Source organism: Cnephaeus nilssonii (genome assembly GCF_951640355.1).
Source record: "Cnephaeus nilssonii genome assembly, chromosome: 4".
Classification (NCBI taxonomy): Eukaryota; Metazoa; Chordata; class Mammalia; order Chiroptera; family Vespertilionidae; genus Cnephaeus; species Cnephaeus nilssonii.
In genome coordinates this window covers 99,189,737-99,212,687 of record NC_137075.1, presented here as the reverse complement: position 1 = coordinate 99,212,687, position 22,951 = coordinate 99,189,737, and the positions used below count along the sequence as shown (strand labels likewise).

General features: G+C 49.2%; 1 protein-coding gene across 1 annotated transcript in view; it reads right to left on the bottom strand.

Annotated features, from left to right (window-relative positions):
• Positions 1 to 22,416, bottom strand: part of KCNK13 (potassium two pore domain channel subfamily K member 13) — a 74,641-nt gene extending 52,225 nt beyond the window's left edge. Inside the window, exon 1 of the mRNA XM_079769799.1 lies at positions 22,057 to 22,416. Coding sequence (XP_079625925.1) covers positions 22,057 to 22,396 — 340 coding nt within the window. The 5' untranslated portion in view covers positions 22,397 to 22,416. The remainder of the gene's footprint in view (positions 1 to 22,056) is intronic.
• Between the last annotated feature and the right edge of the window lie 535 nt (positions 22,417 to 22,951).

Sequence of the window (22,951 nt, the reverse complement as noted above, 5' to 3'; positions counted from 1 at the left end):
AAGTGAACACAGAACTAGGGCCTAGGTTTTTACTCCACTTTCACAAGACTTGTGACTGTTTCAGAGGCTAACTTACTTATTCTCCAAAATTTAGATCATGGCTGAACAAAATTTGAATCAAAGTGCTAACACTTCTGCCCAGCCGGCGTAGCTCAGCGGTTGAGCATCGACCTATGAACCAGGAGGTCATGGTTCAATTCCCGGTCAGGGCACATGCCTGGGCTGTGGGCTCGATCCCCAGTGTGGGGTGTGCAAGAGGCAGGCAATCAATGATTCTCTCTCATTATTGATATTTCTATCTCTCCCTCTCCCTTCCTCTCTGAAATCAATAAAAATATATTTTAAGAAAAAGTTCTACCACTTCCTAGCTGTGTGTCTTCAGGCAAGCTAGTTAACTCGCTAGGCTTCCATTTTTTTCACCCATAGAATGAGCAAAATAATAGTCCTGCCTCATAGGATGAAATATTATGTATCCAGAATGTTTAGAATAGTACCAAGGAAGAGGACGAATACAGTACATGTTACCTGAGAGAATAACAAGGTTCTTGCGAATTAGTTAAGACAGTGGTCGGCAAACTCGTTAGTCAACAGAGCGGCAAACCGCGGCTCACGAGCCGCATGTGGCTCACGAGCCGCAGTTTGCCGACCACTGAGTTACGATAATGTTTATATTTTCAAAAATTTGGCAGCACCTATATTTACAATGAAGAGTTTAAACATTAATTTTTAAAAGTAATAACATGCGTTATAGAGCTGTTGTACTAGCAAATAATTAGAAACAACCTACATGTTGTACAAGACGAGGAACATTTTAGTTACATCCATGCCATCGCCGTATATCCTGGGTGACCTCAGAAGGTCTTATAAAAACCACAGGTAAGCCCTTCCCACCTGTTTCCACGGGCCAGTATCATCCTGATGCCAAACAAGACAAAGATATCACAAGAAAGAGAAAAAAACAGGTGAATATCTCTTTTGAGTATACAGTCACGCACTGCAGAACGACACTGAGGTCAACATATGACGGTGGTTTCGTAAGACCATAATGCAGCTGAAAAATTCCCATTGCCCAGTGACCTCATAGCTGTTGCAATGTTGTGGCTCCGTAAGTTCAACACTTTCAAAACTCTACTCAGGATCCCTTCTACTGACCCCACTTTGGTACCCGGTTTCTGACAAGCGTCCTCTACCAAGGGACACACGATGATGGTGTAAGTGTGGGCCTGTTCTGTCTCCTTCCCTCCTTCTTTACAATCGTTTTGGGAAGTGTTCCCTTCTTCACTTTCAATTGCATGCCACCCCAACACAGCCCTTGTCACCCACACCAGAGGTGGGTGTGCGACCTGACTTGAACGCTTGTTAATGACGTCTGTCATGCAAACAAGACCATGCAGGGCCCTGTAGAGCTCTGTCCAGGGGCTCTGGGAAGACAGGGTCTTCTTCTAAGTTCCAGATGCCAAGCATCATGGCAGCCGGAAGCGGCTGGGACCAACCTCACTGCTCTGACACAGGCCCCAAGACGGGCGCGCCTAGGAAAAAAGCAAAGCTAGGACAGAGACAGAGAGAGACCCACTGACATGGCTTGAACCCATAGATTCAGCCTGAGGTGGAAATTTCAGTTATTCAAGTCAATAAATTATCTTTTCATTTCCATTAGTTAGAGAGCTAACTTTATTAATGGCCTTAATTTAACAGGAAATAAAGAATTAAATATTTATTTGCATTATTGTTTTTCCTTTGGGGACTAACATTAGTCGTGACCTTAGTTAAGAAGGGAAGGAGAGAAAAATAGGAGGGAAGAAGGGAAGGGTAGGAGGGGAAGGGAGGAGTAGGAGAGGAGGGGAGGAGAAGGGAAAGGAGGAAGGGGGATGGTGAGGGAAGGACGGACAGCTAGGCCTGGCTGAAGCAATGGCACCCACTAGCCCTGAAGGACCCCCGGGGCCAACTCTGCACCGGTTCTGCCCCCACCAGCCTTGGGTGGCTCCCACCACATCCTGCCTTTGCCACGCTGTGCCCCGTTCCCTGTGAAGCAGAGGCAATTCCTCTGAGCTCTGCATCCAGGCCACCCCCGTGGACCTCTACCTGCCCCTCCTTGGCCTCCTCTGCTGTCTCCTTGCCTCCATTCCACACCCTGGGCTGTAGTCACAGACTCCTCCCTGCTCTCCCGCTCCTGGACTCTCCTTGGAAGAGATCTGACCACGCTGCCTGGTTCATCTCCCAACATTCCACTGTTTATGATGCGATTCTCCCCGGTCTCCCCAGGCGGGTGGAGTACCCACCCCGTGGCCTGAGAGTTGAGGCTCTTCATGACTCAGTCACTGATCACAGCCCCCGTGGTGAGCTCCCTGGCTGCCTCCAGGGTTCTTTCTCTCGTTATTCCTCAGGAACTGTTTCCCGACACATTACAATCCGGAGTGAAGATGTCATGTCCCCGCCACGGTTGCAGCTGGGTATGACGACATGACAAAGTTCTGGACAATGACTTGTACGGGCAGTGCCCAGGATTTCTGGGCAGCCCTCTGTAGTGGATGTTGTTTGTGCCCCACTCAGATCCCCTTCAGCCCCTGGGCCAGTTTGGTGTGGCCTGGGTCCACACGCAGGTGCTGCAGGCTTGGCTGCTAACAGCCCATACCTGTGACCACAGATGGCTAAGTGCCTGGGAGGTTCAGGTCCCTCCCACCCCAGCCACAGCCAACGAGTGACCGGGTGGGAATAAAAGCCCAGCTCCGTTGACTCAAGGTGGGACAAACTCCAAGGTGTAACTCACGTCCAAGTCCATACAATACCCTCCTACTTGGCTCCTCCCCTTTTCTCCCCCTCACTCCCCCACAGTCTCCTCGCCTTGTTCACTCCCAGCCAAACCCTTAGCTCCGAGTCAGCTTCTCAGAGAAACTGACCTAAGAAGCTCCCTGCAAGGGAAAAGACACATCTTCCTCTCGCTTTCTCCATCCCACCACCTTGGATGAACCTAAGGTGCCGATGTGATGGGCAGAGCGCCCACAGCCAGGCCGAGTCCTGGGGCGCAGGGCGGCGCCCAGGGAGAGCAGAGCTGCAAAGGCCCGACCCCCTGCTGACCTTGCACCGTCACCATAGCAGCCCCGACTGCCTACATGCAGTGCAGACCTCTTTTCTGGGATACGGGAAAGCCTTGTGAGCTTCTCAGGTCTTGTAACTTGAAGCTAAACAAAATTCCTAATTGAGTGTCATCCTTGCGCAGGGGCTATGCTTATCTTCTCTGTATTGTTCCAATTTTAGTATATGTGCTGCCGAAGCGAGCACCAAAATTCCTAATTGATAGACTCCCTTATTTACCAGCTGCGTGTACTTGGGAAAATTGCCAACTCTCTCTGAGCCTTCCCTCCCCTAACTCAAAAGATGGTTGAGAGAATGAACAGATCATCAGTTCTTCCCAACCAGCCCAGACCCCATATCCTCCAGGGAACTGTCTTAATTAATTGAAGAAAAAGTGGTGATTTTTTTCCCCTTAAGTTATCAACTCTCAGAATTCAGTCTTCAACATCATTCCATCCAATGGAACACAAGTATATCCCTATGTGGTCAAAGCATGCCTTTCAGACGTTTCTCTGTACAGGTGTTGGTACTGCGTCATACATAGGCCGTTAAATTAAAAAACACACACAACTAAGTCTTTCTCTGGGAGACTGAGAAATAATACAGCATGCTTCCATACCAGATACCCAACATATAACATCTGGAGCAGAAAGTATCAACAGCCAGAATTAATAAAACAGGCCTTAGTGAGGAAAATGCTAAGTGTAACATCAATTCTGTTTTTAAATATTAAGTCCCAAAGAAAGGCCTGAAGATTCTGCTAGGAATGGCTCATATGAAATAGCCAGGAAACTGGGACGGGGGAACCTCGCAGATGCACAAGCTTGAATGGAGACAATCTAATAGAGATGTAATAGAGAAAAGAGACATAAGAATTATAAATCACCAAAACCAAAGGGAACAGAAGCAAAAATAAACTAGTGGGACTACATCAAATTAAAAAGCTTCTGCACAGCAAAGGAAACTATCAACAAAATTAAAAGGCAGCCTACCAAATGGGAGAAAATATTTATAGGTCATGTATTTGATAAGGGGTAACACCCAAAGTATATAAAGAACAGTCAACAGCAAAAAACAAAACAAAACAAAAAACAAAAAGCCCCAAAACCCACACCAAACAAGCGGACTAAAAAATGGGCAGAGGATCTGAACAGGCAGTTTTCTAAAGACAGATGGCCAACTATACAGAAACAGGCGCTCAACTTCACTAATCGTCAGGGAAACACAAATCACAACCACAGTGAACTGTCGCTTCACACTTGTTACAATGGCTGTTACCGAAAAGAGAGGAAGTAACAAGCATTGGCAAAGATGTGGAGAACAGGGAACCCTTGTGCACTGTGGGTGGGAATGTAAATGGGTGCAGCCACTATGGAAAACAGTATGAAGGTCCCTCAAAAAATTAAAAACAGAACAACCATATGGTCCAGCATTTCTACTTCCGGGTATTTATCCAAAGGAAACAAACACATTAACTTGAAAACACAGCTGCACCCCGATATGCATGATAACTTTATTTACAATAGCCAAGGCGTGGAAACTATGTAAGTGTCCATCAACAAATGTAAAATGTGGTGTGCATGTATATATCTGTACATATACTAGTAGATATATATATACACACACACACATATACATAACATGGAATATATTATTCAGCCATAAAAGAAGGAAATCCTAGCATCTGCGAAGGACAGATGATCTTAAGGGTATTATGCTAAGTGAAATAAGTCAGAGAAAGACCAATACCTATGGTCTCACTTATATGAGAATCTTAAAAAGAAACCTAAGTCACAGATACAGAGAAGAAATTGGTGGTTGCCAGAGGTGGAGATAGGGGGTGGGCGAAATGGGTGAAGGTGGTCAAAATGTACAAATCTCCAATAAATAAATTCTGAGGATGTTAAAAAAAAGAAATTATAAATCAAGAACTATTGTCCAGCCAGTGTGGCTCAGTGGTTGAGCATTGACCCATGAACCAAGAGTTCACTGGTTCGATTCCCCGGTCAGGGCACATGCCCAGGTTGCAGCTCAATCCCCAGTTGGGGGCGTGCAGGAGGCAGCCGATCAAAGTCTTTCTCTCATTGATGTTTCTATCTCTCTATCCTTCTCCCTTTCTCTCTCTATAAAATCAATGAAAACATATTAAAAAAAAGAACTTTTAAGATGATACTAAAGACAGCAGGAGAATCGCAAAGAGGAACTTTCAATATTTATGCCAGCACCTAACACATAGTAGTAGGCCCTTCATAAATATCTTCTGGAAACTAAGTCAGCAGACAATGGAGGAAATAATTAGTGAGCTGGGAAATAAATGGAGAATCAAATCCAAAATATGGAATTAAGCAAATAGATGAAAACAAAACAAAAGAAGTGCCTGGTAGACTTTGAAAAACAGGAATATCCAACCTGAGAATAATAAGGGTGGCCAAGATAAAAAAACAAAACAACCACCAAAAAAGCCAACGAGGATCATTAAGGAAACACTTGAAAAATTTCCAGGATTGAAAAACGTTGATCAAGACCTTAACTACTCATAGAATACCTTCCAAAATAATCCCCACAGGAAAGATGCCCAGGCAATGCTTTTTCAGGAGATACACCATTAGTTGCCTTCACAGTATTGTTGCCACACAACACTGTCCTTCCCTCCTGCCTCAATATAGGAACCTGCGTCGTGTTCATGACAGCGATGAGCTTCCTTGCAGAGGGTATTCTGACATGGCTCTGGCCGTGAGAAATAAACAAAAATTGAGGCTTCCAAGAAAGTTCTTTCTGAGAGACCATTTCAGCTGGCTCACACTATTGCCGCTCCTCTTCCCTCTTTCTTCCTGCCTTGGTGGCGGCCACGGTGTCTGGAACTGGAGGAGCTGTTTTGTGAGCACAAGGGAGCGAGCCACCATGTAAGCCTGCCAGGGCAGACAGACTGGAAAGCCCTGGGCCGCTGTGGGCCCGGCCTGCAGGTCTCTCAACTTCCTGCTGTGCGCTTAAGACACGGGCTTCCTGCTCCAGCTGCCCCATGCAACCCGCACTTGATCTAGTGGTCACGTTCCTTTCTAGTTACTGAGACAAAGAAGGAGCAGTGTAGGCAACAGAAAGCAACCGTTCCTTCCACCTCAAGACTGAGTGCTAGTAAGAGTGGGTGCAGAATCGGGCATAAGAGAAGCATGCAGCACGAAGCACAGAGGAAGCAGGTGACAAAGCTGTTGCTTCCTCCCCCCCCCACCTACCCCCCCACTCAGTGTCACATGGGGTGCTATTTCGGACACACAGGAAAGTGATTTCTAGAAGGTTATCTTGCCGTTTCTTTCTGTTTAAAAGCAGAAGCAAGGCTTGAGAAAACGCGATGGTGTTCATTACTGACCACAGCCTAAAGGTCCGGAGGCAGGAGAAGGGACTGAGACGAACTGGAAGTGACGGGAAGGAAACGCACTACGATCATTAAGGAGAAAACGGGGCATGGAGGTGATGGGCTCTCGGGCACCAGATGTGAGGCAGGTTCTAAGATGAAAAAAAGGTAATTTCAGAAAGTGTTTCCAGAGAACAAGATACAACAACAAGGGGGACACAGAAGGGCGGAGAGAATGGGGCTGAACCCAAGGTCGCAAGACTCCGTTATCATCCAGAGAAAGCGGTCTTAGTTTTATTCATAAACATGAAAAATAATGGCCAAAGGAGCTTTTTAAATCTACAGGGAAATTTTGATAAATTTCATGTGATCACACTTAAAATGACAAAAAGGATACCCAGTCCATTGTAATAGAAGGTACAGAATTGAAAAGAGAATAGGAAAAGAAGGGAAGAATAGAACACAAAAGATAATGCAAATGAGACCCAACATAAGTGCCAAAGTCCCCTACAAAGAGAAAAGTCCAAAACTGATTAAAAAATAATATAAAAATGTATTAACTGGTTTACTAAAAAAAATTTATTAAAAATCACAACTAGAAAGACAACCTAAAGTTGGCAAACATCTGTTAGTATATTGAAGGAATTTCATCATATCTAAGTTTAAAAATAGATGTCACCATATAAAGCATTAAGAGATAAACAAAGGTATTAATAAGTCATACAAGTGATGAAATCAATCACACTGAATTTATATGCCCTGAAACACACAACTGAAATGTTATTTTGGGTGTGTTCACTAGCCTTGGAGCGTGTTTGGAGATTCTGCTCCCTTTTGTTCCCAAATTCTGTAATGTAAGAGAAAACCCAGCTGGAATATATATAGACATAAGGACACAAAGAAACACTCAAACAGGAAGGAGAATTCTGGGAAATGCACATTCTCAAGTCATTATGAGATCATTTTAGAAATAAATCAAAGCATAATTATATAGCCAATCACACAAAACCACTTAAGCAGTCGTTTGAACAAAAATTGAGATGAGTTAGAGCTAAACAAAGAATGTATAAGGCCGAAACCGGTTTAGCTCAGTGGATAGAGTGTCAGCCTGCGGAATGAAGGGTCCTGGGTTCGATTCCGGTCAAGTGCATGTACCTTGGTTGCGGGCACATCCCCAGTAGGGGGCGTGCAGGAAGCAGCAGATTGATGTTTCTCTCTCATCGATGTTTCTAACTCTCTATCCCTCTCCTTTCCTCTCTGTAAAAACTCAATAAAATATATTTAAAAAATAAAAATAAAAAGAATGTATAAGAATATTTATCTCGCCCTAACCGGTTTGGCTCAGTGGATAGAGCATCAGCCTTCGGACTGAAAGGTCCCAGGTTCGATTCTGGTCAAGGGCATGTACCTTGGTTGCGGGCACATCCCCAGTAGGGTGTGTGCAGGAGGCAGCTGATCGATGTTTCTCTCTCATCGATGTTTCTAACTCTCTCTCCCTCTCCCTTCCTCTCTGTAAAAAATCAATAAAATATATTTTTAAAAAAGAATATTTATCTCAAACATGCACAGCACCTAAATTTGTGAAAAACTGTAAAAAAAAATTGCCTGTCCAAATGAGTGCATATGGCGCTATAAAAATCTATTTTATATACCAAAAAAAATGTAATAGCCAATTAAAAGGTAACAGAACAGGATAAATATTCTGGACATATATAAATAAATATAGGATGTCCCAAAAATATATTCACATATTTTGAATAATTATAAAGGCGGTGTTTATTAAAATACATTTAATGTTCAATATTGAGCTAGCTACCAGCTTTAAAGTGTGTATACATTTTTGGGGGACACCCTAAATATGTAACAGAGATAAGAAGTTTAGGGGTCCCCGTGGCCCTTGAGACAGCCCTTACGATACTACAGAGAACCTCAGCGGGTCTGTGGAGCACAGTTTGAAAACCACAGCCCTGGATCTTCATCGATTGCTTAACAACGAGGGAAGAACCCAAGACACAGACAACCTTGGTGCTGACATGCCAGAGCTCACAGGTAGAGTCAGGGCGTGACCTCTGGAATCAAATGTCCAAATTGGAGATGAAAGTCCTGGGGGAGGTACATTAGTTGTCATGGTGATGGGAGGATGCAGCAACGTTGAGGGGACTGTGAAGTATGTAACGGGCGGTGATGTAAGTCTCCATATCCATGGACTCCTGGGAGGTAGGAATCAGACATGACAACATCACAGAAACCCTGAGATTCTGCAGACCATCTGTCTTCTGACAGTATCCCGTCTCCTAAGGACCACCGCGCAGAAAAACGAGGTCACTCCTGTAGCTAGCAGCTCTTCCCACAACAGGACCCCAAAGGAAGAACTGGCAAAGGAGGGGGTGATGCAAAGTGTAAGCTTTGAAGGAAGGCCCCACACTCCACCCGCTGGGTACCTTCGGACCCGCACGGAAGCTCTCTGGGCCTCAGACTCCTGGTCTGTGACCTGGGAGTATGGACAGTACCTATCCTCATGGCATCGTTAGAATGAAACATATGTAAAGGTGTGTGCTGTGTTTAACCCCTGGGAAGAACTCCATACGTTTCACAAATTTGATTACACACAAGAGTAAACAAAAATCACACGTAACCCTCCCATCCAACAGTTGAGTCTAGTTAAGCTCTTCCACATGAACACGAATACATGAATTCTTGAAGGAGGGTAGCGGGAATAATGTAAAAGGAAAGAAGAAACCAGAATGCATACACTAAGGATTGCAACGCCTACGGGAAGGCACAGAAAGAGAAGAGTTGAGAGATAACTGCCGTGGCTCCTTTTAGAAATGAGTGGGGACACAATGAAGCGGCTCAGAGGCTCGGCTCCCCCTGGGTGATCAGGAGTCCTGCACAAGCAGGTAAGTAAGCGAACTAACACACCCAGGGGCTGCCAAGGCCAGGAAATGTGCAGAGCGCCTACCTCCTCCCTCTGAAGGGAAGGAAGCCTGGAGCTCACAGGTGATCACAGCTCTACCTGGGACCCTCGGACGCCAGTCCAGCTGTCATCAGACCTGCATGGCCCCGGCAACGCTGCTTTACAATTAAAATCTGAATGGCCGCCCTAACCGGTTTGGCTCAGTGGATAGAGTGCCGGCCTGTGGACTCAAGGGTCCCAGGTTCGATTCCAGTCAAGGCCATGTACCTAGGTCGCGGGCACATCCCCAGTAGGGGGTGTGCAGGAGGCAGCTGATTGATGTTTCTCTCTCATTGATGATTCTAACTCTCTATCCCTCTCCCTTCCTCTCTGTAAAAAAATCAATAAAATATATTAAATAATAAAAAAAGAAAATTAAATATCCTTGTAACTTTATTAAAAAAATAAAATAAAATCTGAATGGCCCCACTGCCCCCTAACACCCCACACACCCCGGGTCACACCCAGGTTCACCATGGTCTGACCCCTGGGGTCACTGGCCACAGGGCTTCCCTTCCAAGCAGGGTGATCAATAGAAGAGACGGCAGGGGTTGATGAGAGAATGGCAACAACAAAATCGGAACGCGTAATTAGGCCTCTACGGGTGGGTGGCTCTTGGGCCAAAGGAAGATGGCGGTGGGTGTGTTAAAGGAGCAGCATTTCAGAAAAGTGGGGTCATGTCTGACAATGTAGACAGACTGCTCAGAAGGAAGCGAAAGGGAGAGGGGGAGGGGGGAGGGGGAGCAGTGCAATGATGGGGACGTCTCCCATCCTCAGCAGGACTGCACCTCTGGGTCTGAACACAGTAATGCCCTCCACAGGCCGAGAGCGTCCCCATACCGTATAAAATAATAATGCACTGGGGATCCCAATCTTCTCCCCCTTCCTCCTCAGGGGAAGATTGTTACTTGCTGGGTCAACTCCAGGGCGATCCTTTGAGATGAAGACGGAAAGCTACAAGAAGCTGGAGAGAACAGAAAGAGATGGGTGGGGGGTGCATGGCGGGGGGTGAGGGGAAGAACAGGAATACTGAGGGCTGAGAGGGTCGGGGAAGGATTAGGGATAAAAGGCTCCAGAACTCCTTTGAGATCCAAGAGACTAGGAGAGGAGAGGGAGGAGAGAGGGAACTTCCCTTTGTGCTATAAACTGGCGACTCTAAGACTCTTTGGAGATATGCAAGCAAAAACTGAATTTACTTTTTCATTATATTGGGCTAATGGACTGTGCTTCTTGGAACAGAATACTACCCTTAGGACCCCAAAGAGCGCAAGATTTGGGTTACACTCATGCCAAACCCATCTCTCCTTCATAGAGAAAGGTATGGAGAGGGAGAGAGAACAGGATGGAGTTTAGGATAAAGAAAAGGAAATCACCACGTTCTGTCATATACACAAGCATTTTTAAGGCAACAAGCTGAGATGAAATGTGTGTGTGCCGGAATGCTGGGCAGTGGAGAGAGAGAGCTCTGTCCTGCAGCTGACCTCTCATCTGCAGATACTGACATTTTCCGAGTAGGAAGCAAGTAACTGAACAAATCCAGGGCTCACAGAGTGGAAAGTCTGAGCCTTCCCATGAAATGTTAGAAGGTAGACCCAGGGGAGCCCGCCCTCTCACCCCACCTGAGTGAATGCAAATTCCTATCCCACTCTTGCTGCCCCCTCTTCCCTGGACCACACATTCACTGCTCCTTAGCTCTAATCTTAAAAGCACCCAGCACTGTTCGCATCAAATGGTATGTGAAAGTGCTTTAAAAATTGCTGCTACTACTGAAAGCACACTGAATAAAAAGTAGCATTCTTATAAGATCTAGATGGGAAATATTGTCTGAGCACAAAGGCAATGAAAGAAACAACAACAGGAAAAATCTGAAATATGAAACTGCACAGAAACTTAAAACATCCTATATAATAGAAGGCTAATATGCAAATAGACCGAACGGCGGAACAACTGGAACAACTGAACAACCGGTCGCTATGACGTGCGTTGGCCACCAGGGGGCATGTATGGAACATGGTGGGCGTTGGCCGTGGTGGGATGGTGGAGCAGGTGAGCAGGGGCACCAGGCCAAGGTGGGCACTGGTCATTGTCATTGGGGCGAGCTTCTGGTGGTTACTGAAAATTCTTTGCTCCTGTGCACCGTGGTCCTACCCGGCACTCGCACCTGCTTGCACCCACAGCCGGTGCTGGAGCCACCACTTGCACCCGCTGCCAGTGCCCGGCGCCGGTCCCAATCGCTCGGCGCTATCAGCGGGTATGAGCGGTGGCTGCTGGCCCTGATCACCTGAGGGCTTCTCTACCTCCCCCTGCTCCTGAGGGGCAATCGGGGCAGCAGCTGCTGCTCTCACCTGCTGACGGCGCCAGCCCCGCTGGCATCCACTCCTGGCACTGGCCCCAATCACTCCACACCATCAGTTGGTGCAAGTGGGGCTGGCGCAATCAGCTTGTGGGAGTGGCAGTGGCGGGAGCAGGGCTGATGGCAGACAGAGGACTGGGGCCGTGGTGGGAGGGGCCGGGCGGGGGGGCGTGGAGGATGGGCTGAGACATGCCCCTGTGCCTACTGCAGCCTTGCAGCCCACAATTCCTTCCAAGGTGCATGAATTTGTGCACTGGGTCCCTAGTCTATATACTAGTATATAAAACCCTAACATGCAAATAGACTGAACGGCAGAACAACCGAACAACCAGTCGCTATGATGTGCACTAACCACCAGGGGGCGCATGCGGATCATGGTGGGCATCGGCAGCAGAACATGGAATATGGTGGGCATCGGCCGAGGCGGGATGGGGGAGCAGGTGAGCGGGGGGCGCCAGACCAAGGTGGGCGCTGGTCACTGTCCTCGGGGTGAGCCTCTGGTGGTTACTGAAAATTCTTTGCTCCTGTGCACCGTGGTCCTACCCGGCACTCGCACCTGCTGCCAGCGCCGGCCCGCTCACACCCACTGCTGGCACCCAGCGCCAGTCCCAATTGCTCAGCGCCATCAGTGGGTGTGAGCGGTGGCTGCCGGCCCCGATTGCCCCTGAGGGCTTCTCCACCTCCCCCTGCTCCTGAGGGGCGATTGGGGCAGCAGCTGCTGCTCGCACCCACTGACAGCACTGGCCCTGCTTGCACCCATTGCTAGCGTCGGCCTCAATCGCTCTGTGCCATCAGCAGGTGCGAGTGGGCCTGGTGTCGTTAGTGCATAGGAGTAGCGGGGGGAGTGGGGCTGCCTGCAGACAGGGGACCAGGTGCCATGGCAGCAGGGGCCAGGCGGGAGCACGGAGGATGGGCCGAGATGCACCCCTGTGCCTACTGCAGCCTCGCGGCCCACAGTTCCTTTCAAGGTGCACGAATTCGTGCACTGGGCCCCTAGTGTCTACATAAACACGGAACAGAAAGTAAGAATGGATAAAAAGCATGACAAAGATGACAAAGGCCTAAAATCCTTAACATCTAAAAGCACACGTATACAATGACTAACATGACCCTCCCCCTTGCTCCTGAGAGAAAAAGATTAGAGTATGAACTGTAAGTATTTTTTAAAAATATATTTTTATTGATTTTTAGAGAGAGAGAGAGAAAGGAAGAGGGAGAAAGAGAAACAATGATGAGGGAACTGTTGATCAGCTGCCTCCTGCACGCCCCCTACTGGGGATCAAGCCCACAATCCAGGCATGTGCCCTGACGGGAAACAGCCACCTCTCGGGTGCACAGGACGATGCTCAACCAACTGAGCCACACTGGCTAGGGTGAACTAGAAGTCTTTTAAATAAATATTTAAAATGAATCAATGTGAGCATAAATAAAAGAAATTCTATCATGAGATTCATTTTTACCTAATTAGAACAATATGCTAATGTATAATGAATATATGGAAAACTTACGAGATATGATCTATTTCCTGATTTCAAGATGAGCCTTTTCCCAGTGCTAATGTATATCTTAAATCAGGATGGTCTCACCATTGCTTGTGTCAGAACATAATTGACAGCATTCTTTTCTTTCTTAATGGTACTTAATGACTCATCTTAAATCCAGTAAAATCTTCAGTACTTTAAGTTCAACATATTATGATACACCAAACCGTTAGCAGGGGTTCTCACTGGATGGTGGAATTATGGGGGATTTCTGCCTTCTTTTTCATTTGTTCCGATGTATTCCCAGTCTTCTAAAATGAATATGCACTTCTTTTATCACCAGGGGGTAAACAAAACAAAATCTGTTTCTACTCCTGACTTTGTCACTTCATAGATGTGTAGTCTTAAGTAAGATATTTATGCTCTCTGTACCTCAGTTTCCTTATCCCCAAGATGGAATAACTTCTCTGCCTACTGCACAAGGTGTGTGTGCAAATGCTTTGCAAAATGTAGAGTGCCTATTCGATGTGTGATTTAAATATTGGCACTCGTATGACATCCACTAACGTGTGACATCTGTTAATGTATTAGTGGGATGTCTTATTCTTTCTGAATGCCTGTTTGTTATCTTTGATGTCAGTCTATAGCTTTATACTGTAAAATGGTGTTTTCCAATAGTTTATTGTTTGAATGTGATATAATTTGATTTCAAAAGCTCTTTCCTCAGCCTGATTTCCATGCAGGAACAAACAGAATCTGAAAACAATATTCCGTTCGGCACCACGAAGGTCTGCACATTGACCGGGCCACGTCACACACCTGTCCGTCCGGCTCCCAAACCCCGCGGAACCATGCAGAATGCTGCTGCCCAAGTGCCAATCACGGCTACACCCGGGGCTAAAGAGGGGTGCCAGTACCATTCTCTCCGCTTAATTAAAATGAATAAAACTGTTGTTGAAAATCTGGTCATCTACCTTGACTGGCCCATCACTGAGCTGGGGCTCGGGATCTCTGTGTCTGGGCTCCTCAGATCCACACAAAGCCAGCCCTTCTCAGCCCGAGCCCAGTGCATCCCTGTAACTGAACAGGGCTGCTCTTCATTTCTTTTTGTGTGTTTTTGTTGTTGTTAATCCTCACCCAAGGATATTTTTTCAATTGATTTTTTTAGAGACAGTGGGAGAGAGGAAGGGGAGAGAGAGAAAGGAAGAGATGGAGAGGGAGAGAAGGAGGGAGAGAGACAAGAGAAACATTGATGTGAGATAGACACATCGATTGCTTGCCTCCTGAATCAAATCTGTAACTCAGGTGCATGCCCTTGACTGGGAATTGAACCCAAGACCCTTCGGTGCACGGGCCGGTGCTCTAACCACTGAGCCACCAGCCAGGGCAGGCTGCTGGTGCCTAACGTGCTCCTCACCTAGGAACCTGCCAGCCGGTGGCGAGGTCCACAGAGGCAACCGATGAGCACATCCCCCTCCCCTCCACTCCAGCCTGGCCACCGGGGTGGCCCTGCTCTAAAGCACAGGGCGTCTTGTCCCAGGCAGCAACATCACAAAACGGCAAACCTTAGTGTTTGACTCGCCGGGGTGTTTTATTAAAGAGCAGATGCGTCTGGGGCTGCCCCGAGACTCTGCATTTCTAACAAGGTCCCAGGTGCTGCAGGTACCACTGATTCACAGATAGCGGGATCCTCAGGGGTGGTCCCCAGGCTCAGCCCTCGCCACCTCCCATCACGGGTGCCTCACGTGTGCTGCCTGTGCTGCCTAAGCCAGAGCCATCTGGGGAAGTTGTACTCTACCCGGAGCTGTGCAAGGAGCCCCATCACCTGCATTTTAACGAGCACACTTCCCCTGGGTGAGTTCCCAAAGCTTGGGAGCCGCTGGTGGAAAATTCTAAATGTCCTTGCCGGGCCACGCCACCGGGAGCTGCATGCTTGCCCTGCGTGGCTCTGGACCTTGGCAGAGGGGTTTTACTGACTTGCACCTGCATCAGGGATGCGGGAACACACGGTTCTCTTTCGTGTTTACGGCCCAGATGCTGTGGAGGCGGTGACTCCCCGCATTATCTACTCCCCTCCGTGACAATCTCTAGGAGAAATTTTTATTCAAGTCTGAAAAAGCTGGGTGTCTTCCAAGCAGCCAGCCTGGGTAAGGGGAGTAGTAGTTGTCTGTGCCTCTTAATATTTTGACAACTGGAAAACGCAGAGCCAAATGCCGGGCTCACGTTTGCCAATTACGCGGGTCCTTCTGACATCGACCTCTGTGTGTTGACAATTTGTGGCTTAGGGGTGCTATCCTGCTACGTTTCTCATCTCCCCAGTGTCTTAACTCCATTATTGTACCCTTTCTAGTGCACAGTACTCATGTATGTGGGGTAGGTCTCTGTGCTGTTCGCCAATATTCACTCATAGGAGGAGTGCCCTTGAACGTGGGTGTGGCCATGTGACTTGATTTGGCCAATGACATGTCTGTGGAGGTGACGTGTGCCTCTTCCAGGTGGTGGCCAATTGATTGCTGGTCCTCCACTCTTCAGCTCTTTCTTTTTTTAAAAAAATATATTTTATTGATTTTTTGCAGAGAGGAAGAGAGAGAGATAGAGAGTTAGAAACATCGATGAGAGAGAAACATCGATCAGCTGCCTCCTGCACACCCCCTACTGGGGATGTGCCCGAAACCAAGGTACTTGCCCTTGACCGGAATCAAACCCGAGACCCTTCAGTCCGCAGGCTGACGCTCTATCCACTGAGCCAAACTGGTTTTGGCTCTTCAGCTCTTTCTTCCCCTTCCTGGGCCACAAGATAAAAGCAGCCTGGGCCCCCGGGAGACGGCTGCCCTGGGCGTCAGGCGCCCACAGCGGGCCTGTGTGTGTGAATAAACTCTTGTTGTGTTAAGGGGCAACCCAAAGCCTGAGCCTGCCATGACCATAGTGTATGCCACGGACCTCAGATCCTTTCGGGACAGAAGCTGATTTATACAGGCACAGGCAACACACAGAAGCAAACCCCTGCCCAAAGCATATCTGAGACAAAAGACATTTACAGAAGGATCATTCACCAGCCACAGTGTCAATCTACTCCTCCGAGTTGTATGTACCGCAAATTCATTCTTGCTTCAAGTCTGACCACCAGTCTCTTTCAAAATCAGCATCCCTGAGTGTGTCTTCATATTCTGCTCCAACTTTTTAAATCGTGGTGACATATACCCAATATTTATCATTTTAATCATTCTTAAGTGTACAATTCAACGACATTAAATACATTCACACGGTTGTATAACCATCAGCATGCTGTACACTCAAAGCTTATTTTATCGTCCTCAACAAAAATGCCATACCCATTAACCTCTATTCTTTCTGTCCCTATGGAATTTGCCTATTTGTCAGGTACCTCATGCAAGTGGCATTAATATTTGTCCTGTATATTTCACTTATATGTATAATGGTTTCAAGGTCTATCATCCATGTTGTAGCATACATCAAATTTCACACCTTTTCATAGTTGAATAATATTCCATTGTAAGTATGCACTATATTTTGTTAATCCATTCATTTGTTGATGTACACTTGGGTTGTTTCCACCTTTTGGCTATTGTAAATAACGCTGCCCTGAACTTAGCGATACAAATATCTGTCTGAGTCTCTGCTTTCAATTCTTTCGAATGCGTCCCCCAGGAATGGAGTTGCTGAGTCATATGGTAATTCTGTGTTTAACCTTTGGAGAAACTGACAAAAGGTTTTTCCCTCTCCTCTGACTTTTAAATCAAAGGTCTCAACCAGACAACAGTTACACGAAATCCTCAACTGCGCTTTCCAGGAAAGTGCTGTTTGTGAACAACGCCCATTGTCCTATGCAATGGTTTCTACATAAAACCCCATGAGGGAACCTTTCCTCTGAGGATAAGAATTCCAGGGTGGGTCAGGACTCAGGCATGGAGCTTGCAGCCCAATCTGAAGCCTGAATAGTCATCGTGGGTCCTATGCCCACACCCCTTGGCAACACCCTCTATCATTTCTAGTCACGTCGGCCTGACTTCCAATGGCCAATGCCTACATCTTTGTCACTGGGCTACCCTTGGGCTGTCCATGCAACATCAGGCCAGAAGCACCTGGGAACCTGGGCTTGTGATTCCCTGCCCTCCAAGCACCTGTTACCCAATTACTGACAGGTGTGGGTGTATAAAGATTCCCGCCCCCCCCGCCCCCCCCCCCCCCCCCCCCCCCCGTGCAGCCTGGGATCTTTCTGGGTCATGAGCTTTGCACTGTTGTCCAGCTTCCACATGGGATTAAGTACAGGAACTCCTAGTTTTACTGTGCTTCACTTTATTGTGCTTCATTTTTTACAAAAGGTTACAAAAAAGGTTACAACTTGCTTCATCGTGATCCCTGCTTTATTACGGTGGTCTGGAACCGAACCCATAATGTCTCTGAGGTCTGCCTGTACCAGTTGCTCACTGTGGTTCCTGCCTAATACATCCCTATATTGACTTATGTCCCCCTCTACCTGCCTGTATCCCTTGCACCTGCCAATCAACTGCTTGAACTCAAATTCTTGGCTTGGGCTCTGCTTCTGAGGGAACCTAAACTAAGACAAAGCTCCTCCTAGCAACTGCCAGGACCTGTTTGCTTTCCATATTTCTGTTCTTCTTTTTCCTGATTCTGAAGTTTTACTTACATTTTATGATTGTTTTACTGTATGCTTTCTTGTTGTGTTATCTCAAAGTCTATGCAGAATAAAGGGCAGTGGAGCTGATTTTTAAAAGAAAAGCACCATCATCTATAAAAATAAAAGCATAATATGCTAATTAAACCGGACAGCCAAACGACCTTCTGGATATCATTCCGGATGTCTTTCCAGAAGAAGCCGCGGCAGCGGGGGCCGAGGCAGAGGCAGTTAGGGGCGATCAGGCAGGCAGGCAGAGTTGGTTAGGGGCAATCAGGCAGGCAGGCGAGCAGTTAGGGGCGATCAGGCAGGCAGGAAGAGTGGTTAGGGGTGATCAGGCAGGCAGGCGAGCAGTCAGGGGCAATCAGGCAGGCAGGCGGAGTGGTTAGGGGTGATCAGGCAGGCAGGCGAGCAGTTAGGGGTGATCAAGCAGGCATACGAGTGGTAAGGGGCAATCAGGCAGGCAGGCGAGCAGTCAAGGGCAAACAGGCAGGCAGGCAAGTGGTTAGGGGTGATCAGGCAGGCAGGCGAGCAGTTAGGGGTGATCAAGCAGGCATACGAGTGGTAAGGGGCAATCAGGCAGGCAGGCGACTGGTTAGAGGTGATGAGGCAGGCAGGCAGAGTGGTTAGGGGCAATCAGGAAGGCCGGCAGGCAGGCGAGCGGTTAGGAGCCAGCAGTCTCGGATTGCGAGAGGGCTGTCCGACTGCCGGTTTAGCCTAAACGGGAAGTCAGACATCCCCTGAGGGGTCCCTGATTGTGAGAGGGTGCAGGCCAGGCTGAGGCACCCTCCCCCCATGTATGAATTTTGTGCACCGGGCCTCTAGTACTATATAATAAAAGGGTAATATGCAAATTGACCCTAAAAGTGGAACGACCAGTCACTATGATGTGCACTGACCACCAGAGGGCAGACGCTCAATGCAGGAGCTGCCCCCTGGTGGTCAGTGCGCTCCCACAGGGGGAGCGCTGCTCAGCCACAAGAAGGCTGAGGGCTGTGACCACAGTGGCGGAGGCGGGAGCCTCTCCTGCCTCCTTGGCAGCACTAAGGATGTCCGACTGCGGCTTAGGCCCACTCCCTGCGGGGAGTCAGACATCACCCAAGGGCTCCAGCACTGCCAGAGGGATATCTGACTGCCAGCTTAGGCTTGATCCCCAAGGGAGTGGGCCTAAGCTGGCAGGTGGACATTCCCCGAATGGTCCCATATTGCAAGTGGGCACAGGCCGGGCTGAGGGACCCCCCTCCCCCCAGTGCATGAATTTTCGTGCACCAGGCCTCTAGTGTAATGTTATGATTAAAATACAAGATAAATGGTTGACAGAATATGATCCCAATTTTTAAAACTACATATGCACATATGTGTATGTTTAGGGCAAAAAGAACACAAAGGAAGGCATCAAATGTTAACAGTGGTTACAGATGGTGTAACTTTTTTTTTCTTTATACTTTATTTTACAAAGAACATGAAGCTTTAGTTTCCTTATCTAGAAAATGGAAATAATCGTATCTACCTCATGGAGTTGTGTTGATTGAATTAGCTGCATCACATATTCACACAATAATCACAGTATGTGCCTAATATGTACCCCAATAAAGGGTAGCAAGTGTGTTATAACAGCAGCAACTCATGAAACAGTTTAAAAGGAAACGTTGGAAATATAAAAATAAGCCCATACGTATATAGTGCTTTGTACTTTTTAAAGAACATTCATTACATGAGCTCACCGTCCCTCACAAGAACCCTACATAAGGGGGCGGCTTAGGGGGAGGGGTGGGCAGGAGACGGAACTGATGTTTACTGCACAGCTACACGGTGAGCACTTGCAGATAGCTCGGATGAGAAGGATGGGGCTCCCAACACCTGCCCAAGCGGCAGAGGCAGGACCAACAGCGCCGACTCCGGACCCTCTGGCCAGTTTCCTTCTATTCCACCGGGCTCCGTTATTATAACCGAGCCTCTTACACGCCCAGCCATCCAAGACATTCTCAGTTAGTTCCTAAGGCATTGCTGTTCACCAGCCTATCAACACACTCTGCTCCTTCCTAGCTCCGTGTCCAAGGGGAGTATGGGGGGTGTGTGTGTGTCAGGGGGGGACGATGCAGCCCCCCAATCTCCCGTTAAAAGGACACCACATAACTATTCAAGTGAAATAAAAACCCGGTACTTGCTATGTAAAACACAGCAGATTCAAGGGGAGTTCCACGGCAACACTTGCCAAGCAGTTTGCTCCCCCGAGTCCTCCCTACATAAAAATCCTGGGGCTGTCTTCTGAGATGAGATGCAGGAGGCGACACAATGAGGGACTTGCTTAGAGAATTCTGCGAGGAATGTGGGCTGGGGGAGAGAACCTGGAAGGGTATTCCTCCTCCTCTACCGCCTCAGCGCCCGTGTTCTGGTCATCACGGAGAATGCTGGCAGTTTTTCTTGCCAGACCCCCAGTTATTGTGGCATCTCACTGGTCTGCTGATGGGCAGGGCCATCGGGAATGGGAGGTGGGGGTGGGGTGGGGCTGTGAGCCAGGCAGTTTAGGACAAAGCACTTCAGATGCAGCCTGTGCATCCCATCCCTAATCCCTAATCGTCCCCTAATCGCCCCGTCCTCTCCGCCTTGCCTCCTACTCACCCACTGAAGCCCTGGGCTTCTAGACTGACCTTGGGACACCTCTCCTGACCAACCAGGCCTGAGGCTGATCTCTATTATAATACTTGTGCTCCTTCTCCTAGCAGAATAGCTACCTAAGGCAGCCTTGTGTGGGAGCTTCAGGGAAGTTCGCCTTGTCACCCGACTGGCTGACAGGCTCCCTTGCTGGCACCGGGGCCAGAGCTGCAGAGCGCCTGCCCCCTGGGCTGCCACCGTGAGCCTCGTAGCCATTCCCAGTGCCTGGCAGCTGGGAGCCACTCCCTTTCAGCATAGCCTTTTAAAGCCCCCTCGTCTGCTCCTGCTCTTTTCTTTCTTCAACATTTCTGCAGCATCTTCCCCAACCCCCTGATCACTCGATTATGTTTCAAGGCAAGGATGAATTATCTTTAGAAAGGTGGTGCAGACACCCAACTTTTCCCTTCTGCTGGGAATAAAGGCATAACTGACGGTAGCCAGTTTGCTCAAAAACTTTCAGTGACTCCCAACTGCCTCTAGATAAGTTCTAGCTCCTTAGTAAACATTAAAGAGACACCTCCATCCCATTAGCCAGGAGGCCTTCGTAGTTATTCTATAGACCAGCGGTCACCAACCGGTGGTCCGTGAAGTCCGAAAGGTTGGCAGCCGCTGCAGTAGACCATGGGGCCCCTGAATGCAATTCTTTCCTCCTTCAGGATGCAAAACCCAAACCGTACCTAACACCACGGGGTTAGCCCAAAGGTCACTTCTCCCCCAGTTTTTCAGGGTAGGACACAGTTCCCATTCTCATTAGCATGTTGCCTGACCTTCAATCTGGTGTTCCATCTAATTTTCTCTGTAAACTTGAAGTTCAGGATGGACTCTTCTTTTTATCTTATTTTTGGTTCATCCTCACCTGAGAATATTTTTCCATTGACTTTTAGAGATAGTGGAAGGGAAAGGGAGAGGAAGAGAGAAATATCGATGTGAGAGAGACACATCGTCTGGTTGCATGCACCAAGGCCGGGGAACCTATAACCAAGGTACGTGCCCTTGACTGGAATCGAACCCGGGCCCCTTCGGCTTGCGGGCCGGCGCTCTATCCACTGAGCCAAACCGACCAGGGCAAGAACAGCCTCTTTTTAAATGTGTGCTCCGTCCCCCGCCTTGTGAGTGGTACTAACTCAGTAAACGTTTTTAGGTCCCTGCCCCAATTGGTAAGCTTTCTCCCTAAAGTTCTTAACTGGACTGAGCATCTCCCAGAGCAGAGCGTCTCCAATGTAAGGACCATTCGAGTCCCCCGGGTCCTTGGTTAATTGTGGAGTCTGACTCAGGGGGTCAGAGGAGGGGCTGAGATTCTGCATTTGCTCCCAGGTGATGCAAATGCAGCGGGACCACATTTAGAGAAGCCGGGGAGCGATACCACCTGTGGGCCAGGTCGCCGCTCACACCCGAGCAGCCGGCAGAGTGGCGGAGGCACCTGAACCGGAGGTGGGGGAGCGCTGGTTCCCACCCTTCGAGGCGCCCCGCCAGGAAAAATGCCAGCGAGTCTCCCCCCCCCCGCGCCCCCGCCCTCGCGTGCGGCTCACGTACCGATAGTGGACACCACGGTGCCCACGAAGTAGAAGGCGCCGGTGAAGTCCCAGCGCGGGCGGGTGCTGTCCACGCGCACGCCGGCCTCCGTGGCCTCCTCGTAGTGGCGGAGGAAGCCGCGCAGCTCGTCGCGGCTCAGGTTGTGGCGGCGGCTGAAGTTGGCCAGGCGCTCCTCCCAGCGCTGCTTGGCCTGGCGCTCGTGCGCCAGCTCCAGGGCCGAGAAGACGGCGGCGCCGCCCAGCAGGTAGAGCGCGATGAGCGCGGCGAGCAGCAGGAAGCGCGCGTTGTCCTCGTTCAGGTGGCCCGGGCCGCAGCCGCAGCCGCAGCCCCGGCAGGCCATGGCCGGACCCCCGGGGTGACCCCGCCGGGCGGCGGGGATCGCGGGCGGACTCCCGCCCCGATCTCCCGGGAGGTCGGGCTCGGGCGGGCGCTCAGCTCGCTCCCCGCCGCCCGACGGCCGGCTCACCCATGTCCGCCGGGCGCTTCCCCCGGTCCCGCGGCTCCCGGGGCCGCCGCCGCCGCCGCGACCGGTCCCGCGGAGCCAACTCCCCACGTCCGCCCAGACTCCTGGTTTCAAATCCGCTTTTCGCCGCCGGTTGGTTCTCCTAAACGCTGAAGGTCCGAGTGAGAGGACGCAGAGCCCGCTTCTGCTGGGCACGAGGATGCGGTGCGGTTCCCGCCCCGGCGCCGCCGCCAGAGGCTCAGATTGGGGAGGGGGCGTGGCGCGCCCTCAGGGCAAACTCCCGCGGAGTGGCGTCTTCCCCGGGGCGCGGGGCGGGGGCGGGGGTGACCAGCGTTTCTCCAGCCGACGGCCAGGACGCGGGGTCGCAGTCGGCTGGCTTTGCAGGTAGATCCGAGGGGCTGCGTCCCAGTCGTGGCGTCGCTCAGCCCCTCA